General features: G+C 51.6%; 1 protein-coding gene across 1 annotated transcript in view; it reads left to right on the top strand.

Annotated features, from left to right (window-relative positions):
• Nucleotides 1-1,080: 1,080 nt before the first annotated feature.
• EPHB1 (EPH receptor B1) overlaps nt 1,081-26,012 on the top strand; it is a 425,377-nt gene continuing 400,445 nt past the window's right edge. Inside the window, exon 1 of the mRNA XM_024746227.1 lies at nt 1,081-1,511. Within this exon, the coding sequence (XP_024601995.1) occupies nt 1,454-1,511 (58 nt within the window). The 5' untranslated portion in view covers nt 1,081-1,453. The remainder of the gene's footprint in view (nt 1,512-26,012) is intronic.

The raw sequence follows: 26,012 nt of genomic DNA, 5'->3' as shown, positions 1-26,012 counted from the left end.
GGGGTGATGGGATGAGGACATTTCTCCAGCATAGCTTTACAGATTCAAGGCAGATCTTGAATGCTCCGGCTATCCCCAGAGACAGGAAAAGAAAGCAGAGACAGAAAAAGAAAGCAGAGCTGGGGGTGCTGAGCCCGGGAGAATCGCTCCTGCCTCCAATGCCCTGTCCTCCTGTTGCTGCCTCTGCAAGTCCTTCCAGCCCCTCCCCCACAGTTTTGGTGCCTTCCCCCGCCTGCCACCTTGCAGAGCTCTCGCTGCCCCTATTGCATTCTGCCCCTCTAAGGGGCTGTGTGACCACTGGTCCCTCCCGCCTGACCTGTCCTCTGGGGTCGGGGCCCTCGGTGGATGGTCACAGAACACATGGGGAAATGAAAACTAAAGGCAGCCGGAGATTTCTGGGGGACAAGAGCAGCAGGGAGCTGGACAGGAAGCATATCCAGTGCCCTGCACCCTGGGGCTACCACCCCCAGATTCTCTGAACCTCATTCATTCAGTCAGCGGATACATGCCATCACCTTCTACGGGCCAGGCATTGTTCTAGGCACTGGCCATTCCGTAGTGAACAAAGCACACACGAATCCCGTTCTGGTAAGGAGAGACCCACAATAAACAAAATTGATTAGTAAAAACCACAGCGTGTTAGGTGAAGTGCTACGGACAGGAGGGATAGGGTGTGCCATGGGGGCTGCACTAAATAGAGTAGTCAGGGTAGTCTCGCTGAGAAGATGAAAGGAGACAAATTTGATTATTCATAGTTCACCTAGTCCTGGTGGGCTGTAAGGGGAAGGGTCTTAGTCGGCCCCTTCCCTAGGCCCCCTAGGTTAGGGCATGGAGAGCTGGGGCCGGCCGGTGCGGTTCTCTGAGAGCACCACCAGGGGGAGCCCGGACCCCTCCTAGCGCCTTCCCAGCCCTCCCGCACAGCCTTGCAAGCAAAAGTTTTTCTTAAACTAACAATGCCAGTGTAAGGAGGTGCTCGCGCCTGATTGGACGGGGGAATTTTGCAGGTTTGATTCCTTGATTGGACAAGAGGTGTTAGGGGTGGGGAGAGAGCTGATGGTGGGGGATCCCGCACCCTCCCCCGTCAGTCTGGCCGGCTCAGTCCTCCAGTAGGCTCGGCTGTAGCTCGCAATGTGACACCAGGACGAACACGCACTCGCGCGCTCTCCCCGGCTCGCACTCCCTCGCCTGCTCTCTCACACACGCACGCACACACCCACCTCTCCCATAAACACACACACACACATGCACACCCACACCCACGCGCGCCCGCACCGCCCCACGCGCGCACAATCCCGCCCACGCCCACGCCGCGCTCCGGGGAGTCCGGTCCCAGCCAGAGCGCGAAAGGATACGGAGAAGCCACCGGCGGGGAGCGCAGCGGCACCCCGAGACGCGGTGCCCTCCCCCCGCGGCCGCCTCGGCTCGGGCTCGGCCTGGGGACCGCCGGCCGGCGATGGCCCTGGACTGCCTGCTGCTGCTCCTCCTGGCATCCGCAGTGGCCGCGATGGAAGGTAACGTACCCACCGCGGAGCAAGTTGGCGGCTGTATCCCCGGGGCTTCTGTGGCTGCTACGCGTCGCCTGCTTCCCGCGACCCGAGAGCCAGGTTGTTGGGGAGCATCGACCGCGGCCGAGCGCGGGGCTGGGGCGGCACCCACCCGCGCGCCCCCGGCTGGCTTTCGGCGCCCGCAGCTGGTTCGCGGAGCCCTCTGGTTCCCGCGCCCGGGCGCTCCTTAGCAGCCCCGGTCTCCCGCAGCTCGGCTCAGAGAGCACGGAGCCCGCTGCATTGCGGTGCAGGCTCCTTAGCTCCGGCGGAGACCGGCGTTGGGGAGGAAGGGGCGCCTCGGGCCGTCCGGCCCCTGGAGTACGGGCGTCAGTCTGCTCGCTTCCTATCCCGGGCAAGGATGCTCTTAGGTAGCCGCGCGCTACCTCTCCTTTTCCTCCGCTCGGGATCCGCGGGCTCCAGGACTCGGCCCGGCGGGCTAGCGCTGCGCGCCGGGACCGGAGAAGCTCTGCCCCGGTACCTCGCAAGTGGCTGCCGAATGAGAGGAGCTGAGTTCATTGGCCCGACCCTCGGGGGACAGCTGGTGGTACCGGAGCCTGTTTTTTTTCCTGAAAACGGGGGTGGGGTGGGGTGCGTGATCAGTTGTGACGAAACTCGCCCAGTATCCCTCCGGCCTGGGAAGGTAGCCGACGCGCAGCGACGCTCTCCCTGCTACTTCAGCCTCGGCTGTGCCTCTGCCGCTGTGGCCCGGAAAGCGCGCTCCGCGGGCACAGCGCCTGGCGCAGCAGGGAGACCCGCGTATGGAAGCAATTCTTGGGGGAGATACGCGCCTCAGCCCCGCAGCCCCGGTGTCCGGCGTGGGCGAAACGCCACCGAGGGACTCTGCACGCAGCCCCCGGCGCCCGCGTCGCCTTCCGAGCTGGGAGCTCGCTCCGCTGGGCCGCCCAGGTCCTCGTCCAACTGCTACTGGTTGCCCAGCGGAACCCGCCGCCCGGCCCCAAACCCCGTGGTTCAGCGCCCCGACCCCTCCGGAAAGTGCTGCCCTTCTCGAAGCGAAGCTGGGACCTTGTGGCCCCGAGGCGGGGCTAAGATTACTCGGCCTGGTAGCGAAGACCACCATATCCCGCGTTCGTTCTGGTGGCGGCGCGGGGGTGCGGCGATTAATGCCTAGAAAGCTCGCTTTTGCTTTCCTGAAGGTAGCTTTTTGTCTGCCCTCCGCCTGCCGCTGCCCTCTCTGGCTGCTGGGTCTTTGTGCCGAGGGGGTTGCTTTGGGGAACGTACAGGGACTGGAACGTTGGGGAGCGAGATCAACACCCGGCAGAAGGGATGCTTGGATTTGGCTTACTGAGAGGCAAGCGCGGGAGCGGTTGAATTAGGACAAGCCAGGCGAGGCACACCTCCAAACCAGTCGGGACGACCTGGGAGAGCGGGCATTTGCAATGGGCGAGGCCACACAGGACTTTCTAACGCTGGGACGGAGCGTCCTGCCCGCCGATCTTCGCGCCCCTTGGAGGGTCAGCGGCTCGGTCTCGGAGAGCAGATAGGTGCCTACTTGGGGAGCCTGGTCTCGGCGTTGGGTCTCCATCATTGAAGGAGGGCATATGCATTCGAGCGAAATTGGAGAGCAAATGTGTGGGAACTCACTGGGCGTCTGGCGGCGCGCGGTTTCTACCCTAGACCCCCTCTTGGCTAGCCCTCTCTATCTGCTGGGCTGGAGAGGCCCCAGGGAGGGTGCCGTGGTGCGGGCGCCCAGCCGCGCGCGTACCGGTCCTGTCACCCAGGTCGTCCGGAGCCCTTCCCTCCTCGCAGCCCGGAAACTTTACCGTTAGCCTGGCCAGAAGAGCCGGGCTTTCTGGGCTGAACGTCTGTCTCTCCAGTAAGGGTTAAAAGAAATGCCACGTTCAGCAGAATATTAAAGCAGCCCTGGCGTCCCTGCTCGGTGCACAGGGATAGTACACACCATTCACTCCTTCCTCTCCCCGATGAATACAAGCAGGCTCATTTTCTCCTCCTCACACGCGAAGCTGCCTTCCCGCCTGCCTGGCTGGGCTGGGGCCAGCGTCATTCGGTTTGCGATGAGTGAGGAATAATTATCAGAAAAGTGGATCAATGAGCTGCCTACACAGAGAGCAGATCCCTCTCACACTGCCGTGGCCAGGCGGCGCCTCCCCTTGCTGGTTTGGCCACTTTTGTGTCTGTCTGTCTTCTTTCTCTCGTGGGTCTCTGTTGGAATTTCAGTGGGCCCTTGTCACCCAGGGCAAGCAACTCCAAGAGCAGTCAGGTCCTCAGCCCAGGCCAGGGCAGGGACAGAGGGATAACGGCAGCCGTGGACCAGGTGGTGGGGACACTTAGCCAGAAGCCGGCGGGGCCCTAGGAGACCCTCTGCCTGGGTGGAAGGAGGGAAGGGGCTGGCTGACCTGGGGAGTGAAAGGCCCACACTGAAGGAGACGGCCCCTTCCCTCTTCCCTTCCCTCCCCGCTTACAGCCCGCTCTGCTGTGTGGGGAGAGAGATGGCATGCAGGGCAGAGGCACGGGCTTTTAAAGGCTATTTTCAGAGGGGAGCAGGCAGGCTGGGAGGCAGGGACGCTGACATACTCTGGACTTCTATACACAGAACCAGGGCTCTTTTCTCTGTCTCCAGAAAAACAACTGCCTCTTCAAGTCCATGTCTTTTCACACTGGGCCTGAGAGCTTGTTGAGAACAGGCTGCTGGTGTCTGCAAGCTGCATTCTCTGAGCTGCCCTTTGGCCCATACCCTTTGTGTCGGGGTCTGGAGACCTGGGCTTCTCTTGAGGTGCCTCTCAGGTGTTGGGCTGGTCGCAGACAGTTCTCCCTCAGAGTGGAGTATTCCTGAGCTAAGAGTATTAGCCCTTCTGGGAGGCAGTGCCCTGGAATCACTGGCAGCTCATAGCATCCTCCCAGCCCGAGCACTCATGGGCGTCCACGAATGACCCTAGACACGCAGGTGGCCTCCGTGTTCTACACTCGCTGACCAGAGCACTCCTGGGAGAACTGCTCTTTGATGTGGCCCAGAGTGAAATCCTGGACTTGCCACCCTTGTACGTGCACACGTTTGATTTGGTGGTAGGGCTTAACAAATAAGTGAGTTCTCGAAGGAATGGCTGATGTATGAATACATACACCCCTGAGTTACTGCACCCCTTCGTGGGGTACCCCACCTTGACATGCAATGGCACTGAATCTCACCGTTCACAGTGTGTGGTGAAAAACCCCAACCTCAGCCTGTGTGCCTACAACAGACCACCAGGCCAGGGGGTAATTGGCAGTTTCTGCATTTTCTGTTAATATTCATTTGCTACATGTGCCTCTGTTTTGGGTGTCCATGAGCGTGCATGAGCCGGCAAGCGGTAGCAGGCGACAAAGATTGAAAAAAATGTCTGGGAGAGAAAAGTAAATTTGAGAGAATTCTATCCATTAGTTGATTATATTTTCTGTGTGTTATGAAACAGTTACCATTACTCAGTGTTTGTGGAGGGACCCCAAAGCCAGTGAGTGGAATGCTGGCGAGGAAAGGTAACACAGCCCTAGGCCATTGCTTGAGAAAAGTCTTGGCAGTGTAGACAGCTACAGAGGTAGGACGCAGGCCTGAACTTTCTGGGTTGGTAAAGCAGAGCTGCCAGTAGCTGGTGATGCCCACCCATTCCAGCCTTAGAAGTTGGACAGGTAACATACGTTATGAGGATATCCCTGTACTGGTTTAAAAATAAAGATGCTATTAAAGTCAAAGATGCTTTCATATTATTAAACTAAAACAATCATCTTAGCTAATCTTCAAGAGTTCTTAGAAACCCTAAGGTTCAGGAGTGTAGGGTTTCCAGCGTGGGCAAAGGGTGGAGGCAGTTTTGGAAGTCAGTCATCTCAGGCAGGGATATTTAGGCTTTAGGCAGCCTCATGGCACCTGGGCAACTTGCTATAGACTCCTGGACTCTTCCCACAAAAGTTCAGCAGGTCTGGATAGATCCTGAAAGTCTGCCTCCCAGAAAATCCTGTTGTAGGTGCTTCCTGAAATTCTGCCCAGGGGAATGGTTCTAAAATAGGCTGCGGTCACAAATCCTGGGCAGGTCTTGCTCCACTCTGCACTTACTGAATGGCCTGGGATCTTCATTTTTAATAAAGGGCCCCAGTGATTCAGATGCAGGCAGTCTGGCACCGGTCTATTTGGGAACTGCTGATAATAGCTGACACTTAACGCTAGGTGCTTTACATAAATTAATTCACTTAATCTTTAGACAACCCTATCAGGTAGGTATTATTATTAACCCTCCTCTCCCATTTTTCAGATGAGAAGACTGAGGTACAGGGTGGTTCAGTAATTTGATAAGGCCACATAGTGAGTGAGGGGCTTGCACTGGAACCTAGGCAGTCAGGTTCTGGGGTTTGTGTTCTTAACCACTCCACCTCACTGCATCACTTTTGTAGGCTTTGCATGAAGAAAGGTTCAGATCCACCTGAATCCATGGGTGGGAAGAATTCTAACGCTGATTCAGCCATTGGCCGTTGGGTACTCCATTGATTACTGGGGACTCCATGTTTTCTTGGTCATGGGAGAAGAGATGAGTGAAAGTTTCGGATAATCCCAGCACTTCAGCTGAAGCACCAGTTTCCTACCCCTTCTTTCCCACCTCCCACTCTATTCCCATCCTGTGCACAGGCAGACGCAGGGCTAGGGACCTGTACCGTGGTGAGGCTTCTGATAAGGAATCTAGTAGAAAGACTGGGAGCATCTTTGTTCCTCTTCTTGCCCTGGCCGCTCTCCCAAGGAAGAAATGATTCCGGACAAAGGTCCCTAAAGGAGGTGGGCCTGGGCACCCTATGCATCCTGGGGGCAGTGGAGGGAGCACACTGGATCCTCACCTGTTCCACCCCCCCTCACTAATAGTCTAGAGCACATCCCTGTACCTGGATTCTAGGAGTCCACATTCCTTGGAAGAGCTGCCTTTATGTCTCCCTCTTCTGCATTAACCACTTAAGCAGCCTGAATATTTCCATCAGATTTCCATGTCACCAAAGGTGGTGGAGAAACAGCATTGGATGCCTGCCCTTCTGAGGAAATTGCTATAATAATAAAGTAACGCCCTGGGAGAGATTCCATATTTAAAAGCACAATTTTGCATGAGAAGTTTCTCAGCCCCTTCTGTGGATTGCATTTCAATTGCAACAATAGTCAGGGTCCCCAGGTGTGTGTTTGTGCTCAGAAGGGAGGCATTGAGTGGCCAGGTCAGGGCCACCTGCTCCATCAAAGGCCCTCAAGTCTGACGTCTGAGTCACCTCACTGGCTTTTGTTGATCACTCCTCTGGGGGTTAGAGAGATGGGAACACACTGTGCAGGGAGGCCTGGAGGGTGGTGGGCTTCATTCTTCTTTGCTAATGGAACACTGCTTTCCATCTGACCTAAGACACAGGAAGCAACCGGATGTACAGTTTGCTCTCTCCCTCCCTGTGCCCCAGTTTCCTCATCGTTGAAAGGCTAACGGAGGGGACGTTATGATGGAGAGGGTAGCAGGGGCTTGGGTTGGGCGCAAACCCCAGGGTAGAAGCAGTGGTAGAAGTAGGAGGTTTGGGGGTGACAGCTGTGGGTAAAATGCAGTCTGGGGCATGGCGACCCCCTGACTAGTTGTGGGTGAGGTGTGTATCCTCTTAGGCTGGCAGGGTTTCTGCAGCAGCACCTCAGAGATGAGTGAGGGTGAGCTGGGCCGACGTTAAGAAGGGTCTTAGCCTGGTGCGCTCCACGAGGAGACCTTGCTCCCGGGACCTCTTGTTGCCGACCTGGTCCAGCACTGGGGCCACAGTCTTCCCTGGTCTCACGCATAATCATCCGCCAGGTGTCTCTCGGTGCAGCTGGCTTTTACATTTGCCACTAACTTTGTGAAAGAGAAGGTTTCACTTCCACAGCCTAGGAAGGATATCTTACCCACCTGTTCCCTCATTCCCCGGGCAGCATGGGAGCCGAAAATCTGGGGCCCTTCACGACGTCATAACGACCCCCATAATGGGGTCTTCAAGATGCTCATCTGCTAGAGAGGCTGAAAAAGTGATGAAAAAGGCCGTCTCCCACTCTGCCCCCAGCAGAGGTGTTCCTCCAGGACAGGGAAACCCCAGCGCCTGCAGACAAACCATTAGCAGCTTCTGAAGGAGGCTGCTCTGTCCCCTCATGGAAGGTTCCCAGAATTCTCTGGAGCAGATCTGGGCCAACGTGGAAACATATAGGAAATTTCCTGAGAATTACCAGGACTCATTTCTGCCCACACGTTGCACCTGAGGCCCGGGTCTCTCCTCTCGTCCCTCCCCGTTTCCTGGCAGCAAGTGACAAAATGACTGATTTGAATTTAACCTCCTTGTTCTGTTTCTCCATCCCCCCAGTGGAGGTGATAATGAACAGAGAAATGGGCAGAGGCAGGTGGCCAGGAGGGGAGGGGCAAGTGAGGGAACAGGGACCCCAGGCTGCAGCCTAGCACTAGCTTCTGAAGTCCCTGGGACTGATCCTGGGGCCGCTTCAGCTCGTGGGGGCCAACAGGGAGTCAGGCTTGTTCCCGGGGCCCCAACATGTCAGGAGAAGGACTGGAGACAAGTTGTAGGGAAGGGAAGAGACTTTGCAGAGATCTTACAGCCTAGCAGCACTAGAGCCAGGACTAGACTAAGCTTCTCTTGGCCCATTTACCATGTGCTGATCCCATACCCTTAATATCCAAGCATGTGTTCTCCCATTTTGCAGGTGAGGAAGCTGAGGCACTACTGGCACAAGAGCTAAGATTCAAAGCGAAGTCTTGACAAATTGAAGTTGGACAGCTCCTCAGCCTCTGCCTCCCAGTTCAGTGCCTTTTCTACTGAACATTGCTTACTCATGAATGAAATCAGGGAGCACTTATTAAGCACCAGCTGTTTATTCACTGTTCTGCCAGGTGCTGTCAAAGGTACCAGACAATATCCTGGCCTCTGTGCCCAAGTCCCTGTGGCCAGGCTCCTGCTCTCTGGAACTGCCCCGCCTGTGCCCCCAGCTGGAGGAAGAGCTTTTTCCTTCTCCGTTTGCATTCTCCTGTTTGCACGTGGCCTTTCGCATGTTGTCCCACCAGTCAGACCCCCACTGTGGTCATTAGTGGTTTTCTTTCTGCCACGTGTCCGTCTGGCTCTTGTCTTTGATGTGTTGCTTAGACGGTGGTGGCTCGGCATCTGGACCGGGCTCGTGATGGTGGGGGTGTGTGGGGAGCAGGTTGCTGTGGGCCTCCTAGAGCTCCCACCACAGGCCCGCCTTCCAGAGGGAGGGCCAGTTGCCTGTGTTCTCCTTTGGGGACCGCCCTGACTTCTGCTGTGTGCACCCTGCCCTTCCCCGGGGCCATGTTACTCCCAGAGCTCTGGCAGCTCCTGTCCGTCGGGACAGGTGCAGACCCACAACATCAGGGGAGGACCTGGGGATTTAGCATCAGGTTTGAGTGTGGAAGGGCCTGTAGGAAGAGGGGGGAGAGAACCCCCCCAGCATCCTAGTGTCATTGGACAGTGCCCGGTCCCCCTGGGGCCGTGCCTGTGGACGGTGCTGAGCAGAAGGGCCCGCAATAAGGGCAGGCAGCTTCATCGACAGGGGCGGCAGAGAAAACGCCTTATCTGTGAGAGGCAGATGGGGCCTGCAGTTCATTATTCTGTTGTTTTCCTCTTGCTATTTTTTCAGTACGTCAAGGTGGGACCTTTGCCCTTGGCTTTCTCATTGATGCTGAGGCTTGAGCTGTGTGGTGAGCTTGGAAGGGGGAGAAAGAAGGGAGGACCCTCGCTCAGGAGGGCTGGGAAAGGAGCCCAAAGAGGGATGCTCTCAGGCCCTTTGGCAATGCATCGAAGTGGTCTGGATGCATTGGGGATGGGGTGGAGCGCAGGTTGTAAGCTTCAGGGCAAGGAAGAGGGTCTTAGTATCAGACCATCCACGGAGCTGTAGGTGGGGGCCCAGGGGCCTGTGTTGGGCACTGGTCAGACCGTACTTTGGGTGTCAGACCACACTGTGCTACTTAGGTTTACCCTGGCTGGGGCGTGTGTGAGTCTCTTCTAGCACCTTCAGGACTGATGCGAGACCCTTCACAGTCTGGGTCCCCCTTTCCCCCACTCTGGTCCTGCCAGCAGCACCTTCTGCTGCTCCATCGTCCCCTGCTCCACACGAGCACAGACGCACACACGCTGCACAGGTACACACCCCCCGGGCATCCCCTTTTCTTTTTCACCATCTGTGCAGGGGCCCGACTGAGTGTTCTGTTGCCACGTGCCTCCGGGTCTGCACCTGCTTGCTCTGCCTGTGTTGCATTTGTCACTGATCTTTCCTTGGCTAGCTCTAACTTAGTCTTTAGAATTTGCTATAGTGGTTGCCTCCTCTTGGAAGCCTTCCTCCTAGCCCCAGGCTGGACTAAGTGGCCTGCTGGTCCCCACCACAGCTGCTTCTGCCTCCGTCTGTGGGAGCACAGTCCACACTGGTCTGTAATTGCATGTTTATTTCACTGGAGACTCCACAGCTCTGTGAGCCCTTGAAGGGTGGGGCTCTGTCTTAATTGTCATGGTATCCCCAGCATGTGACATATAGGTAGCGGCAATGTGTATGTTCTATTAATGAATACAAAGAAAGAAAAGGTCAGTAGAACACACAAAAACCTGAAATCATGTCTTCTGTGGTAGTTTAAAACATGTCTGCAAATTTTTTGATATTCTTTTCATCAAAATATGAAACCTAGCTCTTCTCCATTTAAATATGGGTTGGCCTTCTGCTCACTCTGATGAACAGAACATGGTAGAAGTGATCTTGCCTAACTTTGGAGGTGAGATCAGAGAAGATACTACAGCTTCTGCCTGGCTCTCTCTCACAAGGGATGTGAGACCTTGTGACCCTGCCACCATATTGTGAGGAAGCCCGAGCAACTTGGAGAGACCACGTGGAGATGTTCTAGCCACAGCCCTAGCTTCAATCCCAGCCCACTGCCAGCACCAAATGCCAGACATCTGAGTGAGTGAGTCTTCAGATGGCTGCAGCCTCCATCTTTCCAGCCATGTCTGCTGACTCTAAGTGGGAAGAGACAGGATTTCCTCCCTGAGCCCTGTTCAAATTATAGATTTGTGAACAAAATAAATCTTGTCATAGTTGAAAACCACTAGATTTTGGTTTGGTCTGTTATGTAGCAATTGATAACCAGAATATCCTAGGAGAAATAGTAGAAGTAAAATGGTTTAGAGAAGATTAGAGAGGACTTAAGGAGAGGCTGGGGAGAGGGAAGAGAAATGGTATCTCATTCATTCAACATCTAACAAATATTTGTCAACCTCCTACTGTGTGCCAGGCAGCATGTGCAAAACAGGGAGTGGAAAGGGAGCTCAGCCTTTGGGAGCATCTTAGTGGTAGGACAGACAGTTATTAAGAAGACAAATAATGTAGAACATAATTTTAGGAAAGTACTATAAATGGAGTAAACAGGGTGATGTGATTGAGGATGATGGGTGCAGGCTTGGGCACCTGAAAATGAGGGGAGAATGTGGGGAAGGGAACACCTCTCTCTGTGAATACATGAAGGGTCATTTTGCCAAGCAGGCTTAGCTTTGCTCAGCATGGGAGATGGATTTTGGCATGATGATTAAATTCTTTCCAGACAAACTGAACCAAGTTGGGATAGGCTGCCTTGAGGGATGATACAGCCCCATTCCGGGGTATCCAAGGAGGGCTGAGTCACTGCCAGAGGTGAGAGCCCAAATTCTACAAAAGGCAAATGGGGAGTGGGAACAGAGGGGCAGAACTGACAGCTTGGCCTGGGAGCCATCAGGTTCATGAATACTCATACAGAGCACATTTATTGAGCATCTACATGAGAAACTTTGTACTTGAAGCTGAAAACATGAAGGTCAGGAAGACACAGGCTTTCCTTCCAGGAGCTCACCGATTAACAGACTGGTGGGGGAGACAGAGCCATGCAAACTACAAGCTGTAACAGGATGTATGATGGCACATGCTAGCTGTGGGGTATAACAGTTACACATCAGCTGCCAGGAGAAACCAAAGGAGAGGGTCGTACTTCCAGTGGGAAGGATTTGAAGCAAGAGTGTGTGTGCAAGAGAGAGAAACAGAGATAGAGACATGGGGAAAGCTCCTTGGAGGGTGGGTAGAAATTTGTCAGACAGAGATAGGAGTGGGTTGGGATGAGAAACCAAGACTGATAGTCATTCCTATTCTCTGTCTTATGAAGGTGGACTTCAGGAGCTCTCCATGAAGGGCTTTACCTATTTTATTAGCCATATCTTTGGTTGTAGGGACAGATGTACAGCTCAAGGTGGAGAAAAGCAAAGGGTAAGGAGTGATTACTGGCCCTTGTTGTTCCTGGACAGTTTGGGCCTTAGGTTGTGATTATATTTGGGGCACCAAGGCTGTCTTAGGACTCAGTCTCCCTTTCTTCATCCCTTAGCTTTGTGTCTGTGTCAACCCAGGTCCTGGCAGAAAACCCGTGGCATTCTCAAAGGGTTAATAGAGGAGAGTTTAGTGAAGAGACACTTTCCAGAGGTATGAACAGGGTTAAGGGAACCAAAAAGTGTGGGATGCACCCAGGGTCTGGCAATAGTGGGAAGCCATAGCTCCCCAAGGCCAGAAAGGGGAAGGGGAGGGACTGGTGCCACCAGGACCTGGCAAGAGCTGTACTTGGAGAGGGCTCCCTGATGGGAGCTGTAGATGTAGATAGAGGAATGCAGCTGCTGCCCAAACCGTGCATGGGGATGGGGGAGGGGCATCATATTCTCTGAACTCTTTCTCCTCCACTATTTCATCACCTGCCAGTACCTCCTGTTGGGTGAACCCAACAGGAAGGCGGTGGACGTGGAAACCTCGTCCATGGAAGTCAGTCTCCTGAGGCTCAGAAGAGGGCAAAGAAATCGGTCTGGAGGGACAACGGAGAATAATCAGCCCAGTCATTTACGTTGACTTCATCCCCCAGCAGGCTCTCCTGCCAGATAGGTCATGTGGCCAGTGACAGCTCAAACTCACATCCTCTTGAAATTTCATCAGAGAGAGGAATTCTCACTCCCAGTGGCTCCAGCAAAAGCCCTGGAAGTTTTGTCTCCTTGGTTCCCTTGGGTTCTAAGCCTCTCCATGAGCCAGGCTCTGCCACCAGCATGTTGAAATGCACTCATCGGCCAGGCTTGGGACGCATGACTACCCATCCCCAGAGCTGGGAGAGGGGGGTGAGAGTTAGCCCAGACCCACCTGAACCACCAGGCCTGAGATGGGGGATGGCTGACTCTCCACAGAAATATCAGGATGCTGTTACCGGAAGAAGCAGGAGTGGGTGCTGGACAGGGCAACAGTCTTCCACACCCATTCAACCTTCCTGCATCACTGGAACATTACAGAGGGCTAGTGTGCAGGAAAGGAAAGAACATGGACTTTGGGGGCAGCAGTAGGAGGCTGCGGCTGTGATGGTCCTGGATGAAGATGTGGGAAAAGCAGGGGAAAGTGAAGGTGATAGAAAAGTGAAAATCCAGGAAGGGAGACCTAGAGATGGCTGGGCAAACAGCTTCTTTCTTGAGAAAGATATTTTCTATATTCCTGACCAGCATGATCAAACTCAAAGTGATGAACAGCAAGACAGCAGGGGTGTTTGGCTGAAGGCAAAATGATTTTAAGACTAGGGTATCTCAACTAGACTCTGAAAAAGGGAGGGTTCCTATTTGGGACAAGATGAAAAAACAATGAGTGAGGGGCTATGCTTCTCACTGTAACTCTCTCCAACACAGATACCACAACATCTTAACCTAACCATTGCATTTAAATTGGATGCTCAGAGGAGAACAAGAATGAAAGAAATGCAAACTCATAGGTACAATGAGATGGCTTATTTCCTCTTATTGTCCCCCATTCTCAATCATGGCTTAGTCTCACGAGGAATTTCCATTGTGTGTCAGCAGAATATTTAGTCAGTTTTGTATGTACTTTTTGTCTAGGTTTTGAGACTTGTATAAAGATGGCAGGTCTTCAATGTCCTTTGCAGACTTCTTTCTTCACACCTTAGATGTCTCTTTCTCTTTTGAGAGAGAGGCATCTAAAATCTGCTAAAGTTCATCAGAGGAAGACTCCATTTGCCCTTTCAAGTTCCCTGCTCTTGGCTCCAACTTTCCTCTACTCCCAGCCAAGCAGAAAAGAACAATTTTTTTTTTTTTTAACACAGTAACACAATGCTGCTGTTCTGCATGAAAACCCGTGGTTTTCTTTTTCCAATCAGAAGAAAGTTATTTTCCTTTCCCTCACCTGACTAACTTGTTTAAAGCATCCCCTCCCCACCCTTGTCTGATATCTTGCTGCTAAGTATTTGCCAATTCATTTGCATCTCAATAGTTCCTTAGCAACTATCATACCCTCAGGATTAGGTACAAAGCTGCTCTCTGACACAGACTGCTGGGGCTACATCGCCCTCTTTTATGGTACCTGAGTTACCAAACCGAGCCCTGCCCAGACACAAGGCACGCTCACTGACAACATCACACAGGTTCTGAATTACGATGCGGTTCCTCCTTACCCTATCTGAGCATGCAGACTTCTTAGAAGACCCTTGTTTTTGAAATGCTCCCAATAGCCTATTGGTGCCTGCAAACTGCCCTCTGATAATACATCTTCAGGAAGAGAATCACAGATCTCAGCATTGGAGGTGAGTCCTGTCTTCAGATGGGCAGTGGATTTGGTCCATTTTATAGATCTGGCAGCTGAGGCTTAGGGAGGTGAAATGGCAAGGTGGGGCAGGTACCGTGACATGCCGAGGTAGGATGGGAGCTCAGGGCTCTGCTGTTTCCTAGTGCTTGCTCCACTCACATGCATCCTGATAAGAGTGACTTCCATCTGCCAACTATTGTGAATTTCAGGAATAGACTTAAAAAAGGTGTTTTTGTTTTTAAACATAGGTATGCTACTCTTCTTCTGAGATCCTAGGAGATTTCTCTTCTCACCTAACCAGAGAGAGTAATTGCCCAAATGAATATGCCAAATATGTACATCGCCTCGTTTCTCTGCTCTTGGTGGTTGGTATTCTTTCCATCCTTGGGCTTGTAGCTGTGGGTAGCACTGGAGGAGTGAGGGGAAGCCCGGTGTGTGCGTGTGTCTGTGAGTGTGTGCGCTTGTGTGTGTATTTATGCAGATGGTGAGGATAGACAGTGGCACAGAGACTGGTTAGGAAATTAGAATATTCCGCCCAGAGTAGGTGGTGCTACTTTTGTAGCAGCATCAGGCCTCCACCACCAGGGCTCACTGACATGCAACAGCTGGCAAAGGGAAGACGCTATTCAGAAAAGGACAATAAGAACAAAGCTCGTTCTACAGTAGGGCTGACCTTCGCAACTCCCACTTCACGTTGTTATTAAATATCCAGAAGGGACTGAAAGAACAATTATAGTATTGTCATAACGTATAAGTGCACAAAGCAAGCCTTGCGCAGGGAGGCTGGGACTCGGCTGAGCTTGACAAAGCAGGGGACTCAGCGACAGCGCTTAATTTCTTCTCACTTGGAGGTTGTTTTCATTGTTTCACACTGGCGGAAAACCACCAACGTGCTGCATGCGGTTCTACCATCAGGAGCTCCGGAAGCACAGGCGTCCATAAGAGAGGGGTGGAAATCCTTGGATTTGTACTTGGCTCCCTGTAGAACTCCATGTGGAGCCCTAATTGTAGCCGTCCTGATGGCCTGGGCTTCAATGGGTGCTGGCCGCTGGGGTTCTAGTGACAGTTTGCTGAGTTGAGTTGGTTTAAAGGCTTTCATAGGATGGAGAGTGAGTGTCTGGCTTTGCCGTGACGGGGCGTCCTGTAAAGAAGGATCACAGGGGCTCATGTGGTCACTCCCTCCTTCACACATCCTCCGGCTCATGACGCCACCTCACTGTGGTAAGGATGGGGACCCATATCACAGGGGCAATGATCAGGTGGGAGTTGCACATGTGCACTGGGGGCTGGCTCTGCGGTGTCACGGCTCTCTCCGTTCTGCATCTAAACCAGTGTCTCTCAACCTTATTCTCATTGCCCCTCACCCCACCCCCCCACCTCCCAGGAGTCTTTGTAGACATTTTTCCTGACCACCCCCTACCACACCCTATGAAATATTAATATCTGGATATACTGTACATCTCTTTATGGACAGAGGCCCTTTGGGGCCACAAACCATTGTAATATCTAAGATTTTTCACTCCCCACCTTCCCCCAAGAATCACCTTTCACCCCTGTGCAGAAAGCATGATCTAAATGAAATAAGTCCGGCAGCAAATTAGCCAGCCCCCCGCTGAGTTAATGCACAGCTTGGCATCTTCTGTTTTTCCGTATAAGTTTTGCTAAGAGTGGCACCGGCTGGTTGAAAGGATGTCTACCTTAGCTGGTCCAGGATGTCCCCTGCAGGCTGGTATTAACCTTTAGTTGTCAGGTCCTGGGGTCGTCCGGGGAGTGGTGTCCATTGAAGGCCTGGGGCACCAGAAGCCTTGGGCAGTGGTGATTTACCAGTAAGTGCATAAGGATTTCAGTATTTGAACAAGCATGGCTGTGCCAGCCCATACTTAGTCAATGTCAGTCCTGAGTTCCCCAGATTTGGAAATAGTTTCTTGAGCCTGGGTCCATTTTTTAAATAAATAAACTTTCCATACAGTAACGTTCACCAAGTTTAACTGTACAATTCCATGAGACTTGACCAACGAATGTGGGTGTGTAGCCCTCATACAAACATGATACAGAACGTTTTCATCACTCCCATGTCCCTTTGCTGCCACCCCCTGCCTCTATCCCTCTCCCCTTGACGTTTGGCAACCACTGATCTGATTTCTGCCTCTACAGTTTTGCCTTTTCTAGAAGTTCGTACAAATAGAATCACAGAGCATGTAGTCTTTCTGTTTGGCTTCTTTCACTCAGCACAATGCATTTCAGATTCATCCATGTCGTCCCACAACTATGGCTCCTTCCTTTTATTGCTGAGTGGTGCTCCGTTGCATGGACATACATACGTGGTTTATCCATTCAACAGTTGATGGCCATTTCCTTCTAGTTTCTAGTTTGGGGCTTTCATGAATAAAGCTACTGTGAACATTTGAGTTACGTTTCTTCGTGAAGACACAGAACGAAAAATAGGTGTTTCTTAGGTCTTGGGTAAATACCTAAGAGTGGCGTTGCTGGATAATACGGTTAGTGTGAAGGTGTCTTTATGAGAGACTGCCGATTTGTTTTTCAAACATTTTGCATTCCCGTCAGCTGTGTGTGAGAGTCCCTGTGGCCCCACATCCTCACCAGCAATTGTTATCTTCAGCCTTTTTAGTTTTAGCCGTTCTGGGGTGTGTAAGGGCATCCCATGGTTTTCATCTGCATTAACAGTGATGCGCTTACCATGGGCTGCTTAGCCATTCATACACAGTCTTTGATGAAATGGATGTTCAGATCTTTTGTCCTTTTTTTTTTTTTTTTTCTGTAATTGGATTGTCTGTTCTGGGTCCATTTCCACTTGTACGGTTGTTTGGAGGTAACAGGGAAACCTCACCCCCGCTCCTGCCTGTCTGTTGGGGTTGCTGTGTTGTGCTGAGAAGACCGTAGGTTGGTACCTGCTGGGTCTCATTCCTGGAGGTGGGGTAGGGATGGGGCACGATCTCCTCAACAAGGATGGTTGTCAGTTATCAGGTAAGAAGTGCATCCCCAGATCGGAGCCAGAACCTTGGAAAGTGGGCTCTTGCTGTGGGAATGTGTGAGCCTCCGCAGGAAGCCATAATTCAGGTGATCCAGCTTTGTGTCACCCTGTGTTTACTTCCCATGTGTTATCCCTAAGTTCCAAGCCTGTCTCCACCATACTCCTGGGTATGAAGGGAGGGCCTGTGCCCTGCCCCGGCCCAGCATTATGGGGGGAGCTGGGCCTCCATGGTGGTGGCAACAGAAATCAGGCAGAGATCCCCACACATCCTGCTTCTCCAGGTGGTCTTATTACAGGTATCTTTTGGTTTGCGGTTTCCTTCTTAAGGAGAAAGGTGATTCCTCTTCACGGGCTGCCCTATGAAGGTTGGTCTGGCACTGCTCGGGATGCCTGGTCTCAGGCTGGGCCCGTTTGATAGGGCGCCCAGGTGGCTTATCACCTTTCTGCTGCTCCGACTCCTGAGAGGTTTCCCAGCCCCACCAGTCTGTGCTGCATTGAAGCCGTGGAGAATGACTTTGGCTCATTTCTGAACTTCAGGTGACAGATGCAGGATTCCACAGGCTTCTCAACACCAGGGATGATGTAGGTGCTTCGACCGCCTTTGCGGTTATTTGCACGGTGATGATCAGTGATCATAGTAATCATGGGGGAGGTGACACGTAACAAGCATGTGGAGGCCTGCCGTGGTGTCATCAAGAATTGATGGGCTCAGCTGGGCCCTGCGTCACATCTCACAAGCACTTCTTGTGCCCACGAGCAAAGATGCAGCTGACTCTTCATCACTTCTGGCTCTGGGCAGGGCAGGGCATGCACCCTAGCCAGAATCCACCCTAACCCTAACCCGGACACAGAAGAGGTACTTGGTAAGTGATGGGTGCCTGGATGGATGGACTGGATCCCTATCACACTGCACAGGGTCACTCGGGGAGAAGCTGGCGCTGGGGCCACCATGGCATAAAACCAGGGACTCATATCAAACAAAACAACAGCAGCATAGGAAACCCAGATCCAACTGTAAAGACAAGACCAACACACCTGGAGCTGGATGGAGAGACCTGAAGATGGTTCAGACCAGGAGACACCATTGAAAGGACCTGTTTTATGGGGAAGCTTAGGGGTAAACTGTACCTTGAACATGTGGAGACGGAGAGTGGTGGGGCACGTGTCATGGGAGAAGTAGCAGAAGCAGAGGTATGGCAATGGGAAAGGAAAGGCAAGCACGTGGAATAGCAATACAGTCAAGTGAGTGCTCAGTGGCTCAGCCAGGTGGCCGGGGCTGTAGGAGGTCAGAGGACGGAGAGACGGAATGGCCAGGGTAGCCAGGATGGCTTCCTGAAGGAGGGGTACCCCTTGCATGAAATAGAGGGTTCTTGCTGGTAGAAGAGGCAGAGCATAAGATTCTCTTCCAGCGAAGCTTGCCCTGCCCTGGGCCAGAATCATCGGGGGTGGAGAACCTGCAGAGAAGCCTGTTTCTGTGACCTCTGCCCCTCTGTCTTGGATCTCCTGGCTCCAGAAAGCCCAGGCGGTGTTCCTGTGGGGCAGGGCTCAGCATCACTGTTGCATCCTGAGTCCCAGGGTGCAGCTGACACTGCCAACGTGGGTTCACCTAGAGGAAAGCAAGATGCTTTTTGCAATGGTCTGGAGCAGCTCTCACAGCTGTTTTCTCTGGTCTCACATTCGGGGTGTGGTGTGTGAGCCAGGGCCTGGGCTTTACCTGGGAGCTCGTCCAAAATGCAGAATCTCAGGCCCTGCCTCTCAATGACTGAATTCAGATCTGCCTCGATCAGGAGTCCCAGGCTCTAAAACTTTTGCATCAGGGACATACCCTTTTTAAACAATTTAACAAACCTTTTTTGAGCATTTTTTTTTTTTAAAAGGAATTGCTCCAGATTAATGAAGACCAAAGAGACATGACAAGTAAATGTAACACATGCTCCTTTACTAGATCTTGTACTGGAAAAAATTTGTTCTAAAGGACAGTGTTTGGACAATTGACAATAAACACCCCCAATTAAGGGAAAGGGTCTCATTAGATGAAAGTATCGTCACAATGTTAAAATTTCCAAATTTAACAACTTGTGGTCAAGTAAGAGAATCTCCTTGTTCTCTTAATGTATGTACCCTGTTCTCAGAGGTCTTGGGGAGGAAAAGAAGCGAACAAGTGTGTGCATATCCTATAATAAATGTGTACATAATACACAAATGTATATGTATATTCTCTTATACGCTAAAATATACTTGTAGAAAGAGAGAATAAAAAAGCAAATGTGGCAAAATGTGAAAAATTGGTGACTCAGGGTAAGGGTATGTGGTGTTTGTTTGGTTCTATTCACACAACTTTCTTGTGTGATTGCTATCATTTTGAAAATAAAAAGTTTTAAAAAATGCGTCATGTTTAAAAGTTTGATGGATGTTACCCTCCAAAAATGGTGAACCAATTTATATTCTCACAACACCGTGGGAGGGTTGGTACAGCTGTTTGATGTAGCCATTTTTATTTGGCTATTTTCATGCCAGGGACTTTTTTTTTGGATGGGGTCATAGATCAGTTTTGACCTGGGGATATTTTGCTTTTTCCCAATTTATTATGAATATTTCTAAAAATAAAGAAAAATCATAGTGCAGCGAACAGCCATAGCTGGCCACCCAGATTCAAGAATTCTTAATATTTTACCCTGTTTATTTATCAGTATGCATTTTTCAGGGAAGGTTGGGAATTGAGGCACAGCAAAATTCAGTAACAGCCAGAGGTAAGTGATGGAGCCCACCACCATATCCTCTGTACCTGGTGCTTTATCTCCTGTCTCCCGGATTTTCCTGAATTGCTTCCTGAACAGATAGAATTGTTTTTGTTTGTTTGTTTGTTTGTTTTTTTCTGAAGCACTTTAGAAGAGTGTTGGCATCAGATAAGCCTGAATTGGAACTCCATCTCTGACCTTGGGCTCCTTAACCTCTCTATACCTCAGTTTATTCATCTGATAAGTGGGGATGGCACTACTTACCTCTTCAGATTGTAGTAAAAGATAAATGGGATAACCTGCTTAGCCATTATTATTGTCATTTCTTCTGAATGTCTCTTTTCATTTAGCACAGACCTCCAGGCCATCTCCTCCAGGAAGGCTGATCCCCAAGTCTTTACCCTGCCTACCAAGACCTTGTCTAGACCTTATGTTGCTGGTGTGTGGTTCTGTCTTGTCTGCTCCAGTAGTCTCTGGAAAGTTGATACTCAGGCGTGTGTGCTGGGGTGACGCTTGGTAGCTAGACATCATGACCAGGAATCCCAGATCCTGGGCCTCCCATGTCACTAACGCCCGGCTGCGCAGGTCAGGGTGAAGTCCCCACAGCCCTAGCAGAGTGAGGAGAGGGCCTGTGGCCCACTGCTCCCTTTCCCACCCTGTCTCCAGATTCTTCTCACTAGGCCAGGATTTAAGTTTGTGGGGACAGGGAAGCACAGGGCTGGGGCTAGGGTCAGAGGACTGAGGCACGCAAAATTTAAGGGGACACCCCAATACTCAGTAACCAAGATAAATATTTTAATGGAATATTAAAAAAAAATCTTCAAACTCTAGCCTGTGGGCTGGCTGCCTGTTTTTGTAAACAGAAAATAGAGTTTTAAAATAAAGTTTGAGGGCCTCCATCTGCCCAAACGCCCCTCTGCGGCCCCAGGAACTCCCCTGCACTTGCTGTCCTCAATGTGGAATATCCATCAGACCCGCGACTCTAGAGTTTGCACAGCTCTTTCATGCCCTAAAGGCCGGACGCCCTGATGCTCTTAGCATCTGTGTCCCCAGGCCCATGGCCAGCGGGGCTCATGGCTCGGCTGGAGGAAACACTGGGCTGGAGGCGGATGTGTGTGGTGGGTTCACATGGTGCGGGTGGCACTGGTTTCCTTGTCGTGGTGGAGGGGTCCACATGGGGCCCCTCCTTGGCCTTAAGCAGAAGGAGTGCCTCCATGGCAGAGGTGCAGTGCTGGCGTCAGAAGACTGGCTGCCGTGATCTTGGAAAGTCACCTTGTCACCTATCTAACGGAGGTGATGGGGTCCAATCCCCTCCCCTCTGGGCTCTCCAGTAAGAGGTTGTTGAGTAGGAATTAGAGCTGCGGTGTGTGAGATGCTTTGTCCCAGAACTGGCCCTTGCTCTGGATCTGTCAAGCCGCCTCTCCCGTAACGGTGAGTGCAGTTGATTCCGGTGGCTAAGTGGTCATCCCCATAGAGGATCCCCATAGGGGGGATCAAGTCTAAGACCCCACCACCCAGCCCAGAGTGGTGTTCAGCTCTGGGGTAACGAGATCAGAAGTCCCTGGCACCCTAAGAGTCTGACAGGCAGACAGCCGGGTGGGGGGTAAGGCGCCTTTGGTTTCCGACATTCGACCTGGCTCTGGTGTGTCCCTACTCCTGGGGACAATAATATGGTCCCCTGGGAGCCTTCCGCACAGCTGGCCTCTCCTCTCACAGGACTGTGTTTTAGGGTCAACAGGTAGCCTGGCTGGAAACGGAGTAGGGGTGGTAGATGGGAGCATATTTAATCTTCAGACGACCAAGGGATGATCGTTAGGGGCCAGCTTCTGAGCAGAGAGGGCTGTTTGAATAGGACAGAAATGGGTCTATACCTGGGGTACCAAACAGGAGAGGCGGCAGAGGTGAGCTCCTAACTGAACACAGAGAAATGGAAGGTGGGTGGGCAGAAACACCCCTCTGTTTTACCATTGCCATGATAAACTGGGGTTTTCCATTTGGTATGTGCCTCTCCCTTTCCCGTGCCTTGAGGTCTGGGGCCTCCTATTTGTGTGTTGGTGCCCTGCACAGGCGGCCAGCAGGCAGGATGCACGTCCCCCGGGAGGTGCATTGGTACATGTTGGGTGGTCTCCGAGACCAGGTGCCTGTCTTCATTTGGCCACTCTCGACATGTGGCCTTGGACAGTCATCTCTGTAAAGTGGGAATGAATAATGCCCCCTCGTAGGGGCTTCTGTAGGGAGAAAGTGAGCTAACACAAGTCCGGTGCCTGTTGCAGTGCTGAGTGTGTAGTGGGCACTCAATGAATGCGTCCTTCCATCTTTTTTCCCTCCTCCTTCGGGGCTGTAGCCTGGGGGGTTTGCTTGGAGAAGCTGGGTCTCCACCTCGAGCCCACACCCTGCTTCCCACAGGCTGCTCAGACACTTCTCCTTGTGGGCAAGGTGGCTGCCCTGCCCCGAGCTCCTGCATCCCTGCTCTCCTCCTCTCTGCCCTGCTGGGGGCTTCCCTGTGACACTCTTGCCTCCTTCCCTAGCCCAGCCTTGCCTTTCCCACCCTCCCGCTCTGAGCCTCGCTCAGAGGACAGATGGACACCCTTGGTGCCGATTTCCAGTTTGGCCAGTGTCAGCTAATTGCCGTAACAACAGACTCCTAATCTGTTACCCAACGAGATAAAAGTTTATTTCCTCCTCATATCACAGTCCACGGAGGCCAGCGGCGATGACCCGTGCTGATGGAGAAGGCCGGCACTCCTACCTACCCCACCGTGGAGATGACACCCCACTTCCTCTCCTCTCGCGGTCCCGGCTAGACATGAGCTGGGAAATGGGGTGAGCATCCATCTGGGAAGAGGGTGCAGGTTTAGAGAGCAGCTGGCAATGTCCCTGCTGCGGCACCACGGCCTCTCTGAGTCTGGGAACGGGGCAAATGCCTCCCTGTGGCCCGGGGAGGCCTGTCCACCAGGAGGGCTCAGAACATTCCTCCCTCCCTTCCTGCCTTCCCCACTTCCCCCTTCCTTTCCTTCCCTCCCTCTGTCCTTCCACATTTACAGAACAGCCCCTTAGACGAGAAACTGGCTGCCTTCATGCAGTGGAGGAAGAGATGCTTAGGGTAACTTTTCAGTTCATGAGGGCTGGGCTCTCAATCACAGGTAAATAATGATCCAGGTTATTCCACTTACCAAACTCTTCCTCAACAGCAAGTTCTTGGTAGTTGCTTTTTATTTATTTGGGTTTGTCTGACCACCTGCAGTGCGTGCTCCGACACCGGCTTCTCTCCTCCTGGCACTCCCCACGCTGCTGCCTTGGCTGGGAAAAAGGAGCAAAGGTCACATAAGCTTTAAGAGGGACGACTGCTTTTTAAAATGAAGAAAAAGTATTAGAATTAAGAGGATACAGACATTTAAAAATGCTAATAAAGTCATACAACCAGGGAACTAATTGCTTGAAAGAATTAGTGGAAGTGAAAAAGGTTTGAGTAAAGATAAAAGACAGGGACACAAGTTATGGTGAAAAGAGGGTGAAAGCCCAAAAGGGCAAGATGAAATGTGAAATCCAAACACCTAAAATACTGGAAGGCTAGATTACGTACCCCAAGAAGACTAAATTTGGAAGAAAGCAGACAGTCCCAAACCATAGGTGATGGGGGCACAGCCTGGCTCTGGGACCGTTTCTGTCCCTCTTTCTCTGAGGGTTCTTGGGTGTGAGAAGTTCTAACGTAGGTAGAAAGAAACAACGCTTCTCTTTATGAGAAAGAGGCTGGAGGCAGGGAGGGATGATGGGGCTGGGGACCTGGGGCGGCTGGTGCCATTTGTCTTGCCCACTGCCCACAGGAGACACCTCCCTTCTGGGAGCGTCCTCTTGCCCTTTTCTCCCTGTGTTTGGGACAGCTGGAGGCAAGGAGGTTGGGAGGTCAGAACTGGGGGCCACACGGGAAGAGCAGAGCAGCCCTTCCCAAGCAGCAACTCCAGGAGAACATTGGCTAAATGGAAAGGTAAAGACAGTGTTAAAATGGGGCAGGTAGGGGCTTAGAGGGTGTCACCAGGGGCCTTGTGCTGTCTGGGAACTGGTGTAGGAGCTGAGAGGTCTTCTGCTTTGCTGGGGAGTTGGGTCCTGGTATAAAGGATTGCTTCAGCTGTCAGAGACATCCCCTTTCCCTCCCACTGCCCTCCGGCCTGGAACCCAGCCTCTGGGCTCCACACCTCTTGGTCCCCACCGGCCTCATCACCACACAGACGGCTTCAGGGCTGTCCCCAGACATGGGCAAACCCCACAGACACCTGCTAGCCGAGGCTTCCCAGACCATTGGCATCTCTGACCGATGACGCTGGCCGTCCTTCACTCCTACCTGGCTGCAGGTGATCTGCGATGTCGCAGGCTGATGGTGTGTGCAGGCCGGTGAGGGTGGGGCGCTAACCAGCATGTGTGTTTTCCTTTCTCATTCCTCTTGAAAAAGAATTGGCCCCCTAAAGTCAGGGCCTTGCCCTGATACTCCAGGAATGCCCATGATTCTTATTTAAAATCGTAGGATATTATCCTGTACTGTCACCCTCTCCCGCCTTGCTCTAGTGAGCCATCCCTTGCCAAAGCACGTTCCTTTTCCATTTTGTCTCATTTTGCAAAGGTGACAGATCTAAGTTACATCAGGGACCCTTCTGCTTTTAAATAGCATACTTTTGCTGTTAAAAGATTTTTTTCCAATCACCTTGGAAGAAATTTGTGTCCTTCTCAGAAGTGTTGGCATAGTTTCTGGGAGTTGGCGTGCTGATAGGAGGGTTGGCTTGGCAAAAATGCACCCAGACTGTCCAGCCTGGGGTCAGACTCAGCAAGACGTGCACCCTGCACCCTGGCCTCAGATCCAGCCAAGGGGGAAGCAGAAGTGCCCTTGATGGGGTACACTGGACCACCCCTCACCTGCAGCGGGACCACCCAGCTTACCAGTTCCCTGTACCCCCAAGCACCCAGCACTGGGTTGAAAGGCTCCACTGGCTTGCCCCTGGGCCTGTGGCCTCTCAGATAATTGCTTTTGCCATTAAATCTCTCAGGAGAAGGTGTGAAGTGTTGTAAATGACGCACCTGCCTTCTTTTTTTGTTCATGTATGTACTTTTATTTTTATCCTACCTTATTCTGAAACAGATTTGTAGAAGAAAAAGTAAAGAAACAGGAAATGTTCATTCTCTTTAGTAATCAAATAATTGAATTAAATTACAATTTTAATCACATTAAATTATAAAAAATCTTTTCTTAAAAAAACCTGTTATGAAGTACATGTTCAGTTTGCAATTAATGGATATAATTTATAGTGCTAATGGTATTATAGTTGACAATCTTTTGGAAAGCAATATAATAGATAGCATGAACCATAAACGTAGGCATAACTAATGAATGAGTAGTGATTCTAACCATTATTAATATAATTTTAAAAAAGCAAAATAATATTTGATGGATTTTCATTACAGTACAATCTTTAATTTCAACTAAGAGAACACTTCTTAATTTCTTATTTCTATTTAACTGTTTTTTTATCCAAAATAGTAGAAATGAGTTGGTAAATTTGAATAAATGAAATAATATTCTGAAGCTCCTCATAAAATAATTATTGAAACTATGGAAAAACATAAAAAATGATGAAACTACATCAAATATAGCAGCATAAATTAGGATGTCTGCCTATTGCATTTCTTGAAAAATTATTCATTGCAAACATCACCTGCCTTCTTAATGGAGGAAGTAAATTCAGAGAGAGGCTTCCAGAAAACAACTACAGGCCAAACTCTCCCAGAAGGGAGGTGTCTTCTGTGGGCAGTGGGTTTGATGAAGGGAGTGGGGCGGAGCTTGCACAGTGGAGAATCAAAAGGGAGCCGGAGGTCACCCTGGACTTGGGGCTTGGAAGGAGCACGGTGTCCTGGGGAAGAGCAAGCTGTTACTGCTGGCGCGCGAAGGAAGCCCCGTGCAGAGCCTGCACCTCCATTCAGAGCCGCCAGCCGGTGGATTCTTCCCATGGGGCTACCCAGGCTGACAGATGAGTGCCCTGGGATGGTGGGAGGGAGATCTTTCTGGACGAACGGAGGGTCAGGTCTTGGATTATGGAGTGTGGGAAGGAAGAAAGTGGGGAGCGAGGAAG

The sequence above is a fragment of the Neophocaena asiaeorientalis genome, unplaced genomic scaffold, assembly GCF_003031525.2.
Source record: "Neophocaena asiaeorientalis asiaeorientalis breed wild unplaced genomic scaffold, Neophocaena_asiaeorientalis_V1.1 scaffold437, whole genome shotgun sequence".
Classification (NCBI taxonomy): Eukaryota; Metazoa; Chordata; class Mammalia; order Artiodactyla; family Phocoenidae; genus Neophocaena; species Neophocaena asiaeorientalis.
This window is presented reverse-complemented; position numbering and strand designations above follow the sequence as displayed.